We start from the raw sequence: 9,331 nt of genomic DNA on the forward strand, positions 1-9,331 counted from the left end.
AATATAATGAAAGAAGGATTTTTGGGTTAGTTTTTTTATATACATAATAAAAACGAAACTCAAAAGAAAAAGTACAAGCAAGGGGACAATTTCTTACCTTATTAATAGTGCCCTTGATTGTATATGATCTCGTTTCATATTTAAAAAAAGTTTTTTAGTATCTCAAATAAATTAGTATTTTTTTTTCCATTTGGGCCGAGTCTATAGCGGTAGAGATAATTTTTGAAAGGCATATGACATTTTTTAAATAAAAAAATTACATTTATCTATTTTTTAATAAAATAAATATAAATTTATTAACGAAAATTATAAATATGCACCATATATTAGACGGTAGATGTATATATGCACCAATTTTATTAACAAGAGGTATATTTGCTCAAAATCGCAAAGTTGAGCAGTATATTTGCCCATTTTCCCTTAATTCAATGAATAATTTGGGTTTCACTCACCTGCTTGTAAAATTTATCATAGATGTCCCATTTTTCTGCAAATATAAAAAATAAGCAAAAAATGATCTAAAATGCCTTTATTGTTACTTAGTAAGGCAAAAATGTCATTTTTCAAATAAATATATTATTTATTTTCTTTTTGAACACATTCTTTTCCTAATGATATTTTTTTATTAGCAAATGTTTATCCTACTTCAATTCGAAAAAAATAATATTAAAAATATTTCTTATTTTATTATAAATATCAAAATAAAAATTAATGGTTGATTTACTATGATCTTATATGTAAGACATATATTAACCATTTAAAGGGTACATTTTTTAATAGTTAAAGTAATTTAAAAAGTAAAGAAAACAATAATAGAGTACTTCAAAAGTAATATCTTTTAATAGGAATAAAATTTGTTTTAAAAGAAAAGAAATAATATATTTATGCGGAAAGAAATATTTTTGAGTCAAGTAGTAACAATAGGATCATTTCCAAAACAAACTATCAACGACAAAGAACATTTTCTGACCAAAATATTGAGGGCAAGAACATTTTGGACTAAACTATAAATTGAGGGCATTTTTTATTATTTCACGTAATTTAAGGCATTATTGACCCTTTTTCAAAAAATAAATTACAATATAGCTGCAAAAAAAGAATAGTCTTAAAATTTGTTCTTATTTTTTTCTTCTTTTCCATATCTATTTATTTTCACACAAAAAAATAAGAATATGAAACTCAAATAATGAAAAGTTAATAGATCTATAAGGAAGATATTTAAAACTTATATTAACCATTGAATAAATGAAGTCACAATTTTTTTTTTTTTTTTTTGAAACTTAAAAGAAGTCACAAAAATTCACATCAATTAATAGCCTTATATGGATTTTTTAAATAAAAAATTAATTTAATTTTTTTTTTCAATTGTTAGACAGAAAGGATATATCTGAGCAATAGACTTTGTATAAGTAAAAATCTTTAATGCTCAAGTAAAAAGTAACATTTTGATGATAAGAAGCAAACCTTTTCATCAAAAAGAGGATTTGAGTTGTTGGCTGTAGGCCTGAAATTCTGGAACTCAGGTAATTCATTGAAGAACATTGTTTGTAACAGAGGGAACTCAATGCACTCAACATTGTCACTGCAAATGTGAGTCAGGCAACGCAGAGAGCGAAGCTCCAACTCATATAAATTGGGGAACTTGATTACTTCATGTGTTGTCTTCAATAAATGTGTCACTAAATGACATTCAGAGAGGCGGAGACATTTCACGTTCTGAAATTCATTCTGCCGCAACTCAGTCAACACATTATTAGAGCCTTTTCCGGTTGACTCTACAAATTCACTCTCCTTCAACAGGTGGCAGATCCAATCGCCCAATGGGGCATTCTCCGTGACCTTTAAACTAATACTCTTGTCGTAATCATCATCGTAAGTTCTATCCACTTTAAGAGTGTACCGTGTCAACTTGGAGGGAAGGCAAAGGTTACTGTACATCACATCCCTCAAATCTTCTACTCCCACAATATGTAGTTCCTCCAATTGAGCTAGTTTTGATAACACCCTTGCTGAAATCCTTTTAAGTGCTCTATACTTATTCCAAAACTCTAACCTAATTAGCTTGGTCAATTTTCCTATCTCCTCTGGCAGCTCATCTAACTCACAATCTCTTATGCTGAGAATTTCTAATTCGACAAGTTCCCCAATAAAGGATATGCCATCCAACCTTAAATTACTCAGACACAGCGTCCTCAGACTTGACAACCTCCTAATGGATGCTGGAAAACGCAGAATGGACTTCTTAAATCTGTGTCCCCTCAAGCTCAAGACATTGAGGTTACTCATGTCATCAAAAAAATCGTCCTGTAGTTTGAATGGATCTTCAAAACAGAGTTTCAACATTAAAAGCTTCAGTTTTGTGCAAATTATTGGTCTAGGATGCTCATCAAATTTATTTGCAACAATTGACATGTGACTGAAATGCTCATAAGAAGTTCTTCTCGGAAACTCTTCCGAGTTAACATCGTGACTTACCATAAAGTTATGCTCTCCTTCAGATGCAATACTTATAGCCACATCACGGACCACATCATGCATTTTCACATGATTTCCATCTGAACCTTGGGATAACAAGAAACAATCTTTCAATATTTTTAACAGAAAACACACCTTATTTCTTGCATCTTCTAAATTTTCGATTCCCGAAAAGATGCGAAGCCCCATTCCATATTTAAGCAATTCTTCAATCCAAATATCACTATCTTCCTCGAACAAAGAACAAAGCAAAAAGAGGTACTTTGCTTCATTTTCTCCCAAGTGATCATAGCTTAGCCTCAGAGATTTATACACTTTTTCGTGCACTCCAGGGATATTTCTTGTTTCTGCACGACGTAATTGTTTAAGGGCATAATCCCATGAATGCTTGTCTTTACCCTTTAGTGCTGCTGCAACTGTAATAATTGCAAGTGGCAACCCCTTGATTTCTTCGACAACCTTTTTTGCTGTACCACGAATAGAAGGGTCGTCAACTGAATCACCGACTTTCTCTTTGAAAAGGCTCCATGCTTCCTCTTCAGATAACGTTCCAACTTCTATGATCTTCTTAGCTTCCATTCCTTCACAAACATTTCGGAAACGCGTCGTCAATATCACTTTGCACCGATGGTTGTGGTTGCTACCGCTGGGAATTCCAAGTTTGTCTAGATCATGACGAGACTCCCAAACATCATCCAAGATTATAAGGTTGCGGCTGTTCTGATCCATTAACCTTGTACGCAGCCGATCTCCACGACTCCACAAATTATCCCCTTCAAATTTCAGCTTGAGTTCTTCTGCGATATCACCCTGAAGTTTTTTCCAGTCTGGTTGTTGACTGACAGTTACCATGACAACATCTTTGAAGAACCCTTGTTGTTTCTCCTTTAGTCTGATTTTCTCAGCGAGTGTTGTTTTACCAACACCACCCAGACCACATATCCCAATCATAGTGACCCCATCATCTCTCAAAGCTGCGATGACCTCTTCCTCTTGCGATTTTCTGGAGTCCAACTCCTCACCATTGTTACTATATATAGCCTCACTTTGAACTGGACGATCAAAGGAGATTACATCGCTTTCAGTTTGAAGTTTAGTCAACTTCTCTGTAATTTTCTTGGCTCTCTTGCTGAGGGAGTAACGTGACTTCAAGTTTGGACAGCAACCATATAAGCAACCCCTTTCAACCTCAGCTCTACCTCCCATTATTTCATCCACTTGTGCAATAGTGGAATCAACACTTTCTAGCCAAGCCTTGCCAGTGAGTGAAATGAGTAGTAAGTTTCTCTGGGCATCTTCTGCTCTTCGCTGCACGTCACTTTTTCTGTTCTTCAGCTTCTCAGATTCATTTCCCATAGATGTGATGTTAGTGTTGTAGTTAAATAAATACCCAATCCCTCGCTCCACTGGCAGCATCAAGTAACCAGTGACACTCCCCACCAAAGCAGATAACAATTCCATAATTTTTTGGTTACAAGGTGTGAAAATGGTGGAAATGGATAAATTGTTATGAAAATGAAATATCAGATATTGGAAATGGAGAATTTGCTATGCTAATGAAATATGAGAGAACGGAATTAGAGAATTTGGTATGAAAAATGAAAGGTAGAAGAGCAGCAATGTAGAATTTGGTATGAAAATGAAATATGAGAGAGCGAAAATGGAGAAATTGGTATGAAAATCAAAGAGTAGCAATGTTTGAGAATTTGGTATGAAAACGAAAGACAAGAGAGCGGAAATGGAGAATTTGGTATGAAAATCAAAGACTAGCAATGTGAGAGAATTTGGTATGAAAATGAAAGATTAGAGAGCGGAAATGGAGAATTTGGTATGAAAATCAAAGAGTAGCAATGTTGGAGAATTTGGTATGAAAATGAATGCTTAAGAGAGGCAATGGAGAGGTTGATTGTGTTATTCGAAGCAACAAATTCACAGAGATTTATAAGCTGTCAAAATAATATCTTTAAAGTGAGAGTATTGATTAGCTAACATATTAAAGTAGTGAACATCTGATTCCATAGCTTCCTTCACTCAAACTCATGTTATGACTTTCCCAAAATATATGCTTCCTTGCAATGGCAGACACTATAAAGAAGAAAAAATGGAAAAGTATGCTTCTTTTTGGAATTTTCATATTGCTTGCCAAGTGCTCAAAGATCAGACTTTGTCCATACACTCTCATTTTTGGCAAAGTATATTCTTTCCTATTTCTTCCAATCTGCCTAAGCTTTGGTGAGCAGAGTTACCTGGTAGGATTTTATTTTAAATGCGATGGTTATTATAAAATAGGCACTCGATTTTTTATGACAATGAAACTTGCAAATGCTGCCCTTAGGGGTCATTTGGTTACTGGTTAGAGTTATGCAGGGTTTAGTTATGCATGTATTAGTTATGCAGGGTTTAGTTATGCATGTATTAGTTATGCAGGGTTTAGTTATGCAGGGTTTAATTATGTAGGAATTATGTTGTTTGTACATTTTTAGTATACCAAATATTTAAAGTATATATAAATTCACATTCTAAATAAAAAAATTAGTACATTATAATTAAATATGTGGATATATTTACTAGTAATATATCATGCGAATATAATTAGCATATGCGCTATCAAAATTATACATTCCGATACACAATATGAATAAATATTATAGTTTGTATACATAAAGAAAAAGAAACAAAAATATTTGGGAAAATAGAATAGTTATGTAAAGTTTTCAATAAAAAAAGATTAAAAAATAAATTAATAGGGATACATGTGTAATTTATCTTTTTAATACATGTATAACTAATATCCACATAACTTATTCCACCTTCTATTCTGCATAACTTATATATAGATTCTCTCATAAGTTATGTAGGTATTAATTATGTAGGATTACAAAAAACGCAACCAAACACCATATAAAATTGATACATGAATAACTTGTATACAATATTTAGAATTTATCAACCAAACATAGTATAAGTCATGTTGACTTTTCAACCTAATAAAAAGCTTTTACCAAACATAGTAAAACTAATACAATGTTTTATACATGAATAACATGTCCTCTTATAGCGTAACCAAACGGCCCCTTAGGGTGCACACAGGGGTAAACTTTCCTCCATTGTAATAGCCTTCACATATAGGAGACGTACACTGCACTAGGCAAGTCTCATGCAATGAGGTAAAGATATGTTTTAAGATATGACATATGTGCATAACTCAACCCCAAAAAATTAGCTCATGGCAAGGACTACCCAAGTCCATATAAACAAATCATGGGTCTATTCTTAACCAATGGGGTTGAGTAGCAGCTATCAAACTTGTTGATGTTCTCCAAAGAGTACATCTCTGTATAGACTTTAACTGCTAAATGATGATACAAATGAAAGAGAGATTAAATTCCAAGCAAACTAGAAACCAATCTTTTCATAAGTACTGAATAATCTAGCCAACCAAGTACTTTTGCATCAAGAAAACTTGACATCCTCTCAACTCAACTTTTACTCTCCTTGCATCAGGAAAAAAAAAGACAATTTAAAAACTCAAACAAATCAAACCATATAAAGGAAGTCATGACAAGGTAAATAAAAAATCCTGAGGTGGATTATTGTGCACCAAAATTACAAGTTCTCAAACTTCCATCACTCAGCAGAGGATAGAAACTGAAATCTCAGGCAGGCAGCCACCTTCTCTTTCTAACTATATCGGAAAAGGGAAACTCAATTTGATTTGCAAATGGATTGTACTCTTCAATGGGTTCTTTCTTATTGCAGCCACTTTCACCCGCAATGTGATTGATTGGTTGTCAAATTTGAAGAATGTTCCTCACCATCCCTTCTTTTAAACAAAAAGGATCAGGTGTGAAAGAGAAAAGAGAGAAGCCTGAATTTCTAGACTCCTCATTTTCACCGGATCCAGCAGTCGTTGATTTCTCCATTGTGTGCTGTCCTACTGGAGCCATCCTTTGCACATTAGCTTCCTGATGGAGATCTTTTAACCTATCAACTGTTGAAACCCTCGCAACTGACTGAAAAACAGAGTTTACTCATTCCAACAACAAAAAACATCCTGTAATTTGATCAATGGCTCTTCAAAACAGAGTTTGAACATTAGAAGCTTTAGTCTCTTTAAAATCTCCAGAAAAGTATTCTTTAAAATCTTTCAAAACAATGTAGAATGCAAAATGACATGAGAAAATAAATCTACATATTAGCTGTTAAATAAAATGAAAGAAGAATTTAGAACCACAGGCGGATTCCAAATTTAAAGCTTACAGAATCCTACACTGACCTCAAGTTTATATCACAATCAACTATTTTATAGATATTACTAATACATATACAAGATCTATGGGCGTGGGTTGACATGAACCGATAGGTTACAATAATGTAGATCCGCCTCTACTTGTTACCTCCATCATGAGCATAGGTATCAGGTGTTGTTCGAGGTTTTACTTGCATTATTTCATTGAGTACTCACTACCTTCCTAATTTCTGACATGACTAGGTTCAGCTTTGTTGCCATCACTAGCTTCTTGTTCCTACATGAAACAGAGAATGCTAAAGAAGAGAGAGATGACTAGCTTATTAAGTAAAACAAAGTTGATGAAGTATCTAAAACGGAAAGAGAGCAGTAGAACCTAGCGGAATAAGACATACCTTGTTATTGAACCTCTGCTGTATCCACTTATTTAGATCATCTACTTTCGCCATATCATCAAAGTTCACATTTCTGAGACTCGGTGTACTCACAGATATTCCCTGTTGAACAAACGTCTTCATTTCAGGGCAGTCTTCAATATTCACTCCCTCGAGAAATGGAAATTTAAGAGCACACTCTGTCAGAAAGAAATGCCCCAACTTAGGCAGATTGCGAAAATCCAGTATTTCCAAGAGGGGAAATAAGGTCATGATTCCTTCTCCTTTTGTGATCACTTCTTCCATTGATTCACAATTTTCTATCTGTAGTTTCTTGAGATTCAGAAGACCTTTAGCCACTGATGGAGACATCAAGTTTCTCAATTTTCCACAATGTGATACTTGCAATGTTTGAAGTTTGGTGAAGTAGTCAGTTGGAAGTTGGGGAGAGCATAGAGCACTTATGCTGTTAGCTTCATCTATAGATAGCAGTTCCAGATTGGGACAAGAAACCTGCAAAAGTTCAAGTATCAAACTTTGTTGTAGATACATTTGAACAAAACACTAGGTCACAAGGTAAAATAGACTTTATGTAAGTAAATAGTAAAAGGTACAATTTTATAAAGTAAGTTGATTTCATATTTAGAAAAGTTTTTTTTTTTTTTTTTTCATAATAAGAAGCTAACCTTTTCATCAAAAAGAGGATTAGAGTCGGTGATAGAGTTGTTGGCTTTAGGCCACAAATTTTGCAACTCAGGTAAGCTCCATAAGAGCATTTCCCGTAATAGAGGGAACTCAATGCCCTCAACATTGTCACTGCAAATGTGAGTGAAGCATTCCAGAGAATCAAGCCACAACCCATATAAATTGGGGAACTTGACTACTTCATGTGAGATGTTCAATAAATGTGTCACTAAATCACAACTAGAGAGTTGGAGATATTTCACGTTCTGAAATTTATTTAGCTGCAACTCAGTCTATACATTATTAGAACCCTTTCCCTTTGAATATACACGTTCGCTCTCCTTCAACAGGTGGCAGATCCAATCACCCAACGGGTCAGTCTCCGAGACTATTAAAGAAATATTCTTGTTGTAATCATTAAACTCTAAAATGTTGAAATAAGCTCCTTTACCCACTGTAAGAGTGTACCGTGCCAGCTTGGAGGAAAGGCCCAAGTTACTGGGGATGTAGATCACATCTTCAGAACATTCTCTTAATGACAATGCAGTCAATTTCGATAAGGATTCCACTTCCCTGAAGGTGGAGTAACTACAATCTTCTACTCCCATGATATGTAGTTCCTCCAGTCGAACTAGTCTAGATAAGACCCCTGCTGGAATCCTTTTAAGTTTTTCTAGATAATCATACCGCAACTCTAACATAATTAGATTGGTCAATTTTCCTATCTCCACTGGCACCTCCTCTAACTCACAATCTCTTATGCTCAGAATTTTTAATTCGACAAGTTCCCCTATAAAGGATATGTCATCCAACCTTAAATCACTCAGACACAAAGTCCTCAGACTTGACAACCTCCGAATGGATGCTGGAAAGTGCAGAATGGACTCCACATATCCGTATCCCCTCAGGCTCAAGACATTGATGTTACTCATTTCATCAAAAAAATCGTCCTGTAGTTTGAATGGATCTTCAAAACGGAGTTTCAACATTAAAAGCTTCAGTTTTGGGCAAATTATTGGGCTAGGAAGCTCCTCAAATTTATTTGCAACAATTGACATGTGACTGTATTGCTCGTAAGAGTATTTTCTTCTTGGGAACTCTTCTGAGTTCACATCATGACTTACCATAAATATATGCTCTCTCTCGGACGCAATTTATTTAGACACATCACGGACCACATCATGCATTTTGACATAGTTTTTGTTTGAACCTTGGGATAACAAAAAACCATCGTCCAATGTTTCTAACAGAGAATACACCTTATCTCTTGCTTGTTCTAAATTTTTTATTCCTGGAAAGATGTGAAGCCCCATTCCATATTTAAGCAATTCTTCAATCCGAATATCACTATCTTCCTCGAACAAGGAACAAAGCAAAAAGAGGTATTTGGCTTCATTACTTCCCAAGTAATCATAGCTTAGCCTCAGAGGTTTATACAACTCTTTGGGCACTTCAGGGATACTTACTGTTACTGCACCACGTAATTCTTCAAGGGCACAGTCCCACGAACGCTTGTTTTTATGCTTTTTTAGTGCTCCTGCAACTGTAA

The 9,331-nt window shown here is 34.6% G+C and overlaps 2 protein-coding genes across 2 annotated transcripts in view; both read right to left on the minus strand.

Annotated features, from left to right (window-relative positions):
* Nucleotides 1–3,936, minus strand: part of LOC125864203 (probable disease resistance protein At4g27220) — a 7,078-nt gene extending 3,142 nt beyond the window's left edge. Inside the window, exon 1 of the mRNA XM_049544117.1 lies at nt 1,431–3,936. Coding sequence (XP_049400074.1) covers nt 1,431–3,936 — 2,506 coding nt within the window. The remainder of the gene's footprint in view (nt 1–1,430) is intronic.
* Nucleotides 3,937–6,266: 2,330 nt separating this feature from the next.
* LOC125864204 (probable disease resistance protein At1g61310) lies at nt 6,267–8,840 on the minus strand. Its single transcript, XM_049544118.1, has 5 exons — nt 8,251–8,840; nt 7,785–7,914; nt 7,120–7,611; nt 6,960–7,001; nt 6,267–6,488 (listed from the first exon to the last, which is right to left on the minus strand). Exons 1-5 carry the CDS (start codon nt 8,838–8,840, stop codon nt 6,267–6,269), a joined length of 1,476 nt encoding a protein of 491 aa, XP_049400075.1.
* Between the last annotated feature and the right edge of the window lie 491 nt (nt 8,841–9,331).

Source organism: Solanum stenotomum, chromosome 5 (assembly GCF_019186545.1).
Source record: "Solanum stenotomum isolate F172 chromosome 5, ASM1918654v1, whole genome shotgun sequence".
NCBI classification, from domain to species: domain Eukaryota; kingdom Viridiplantae; phylum Streptophyta; class Magnoliopsida; order Solanales; family Solanaceae; genus Solanum; species Solanum stenotomum.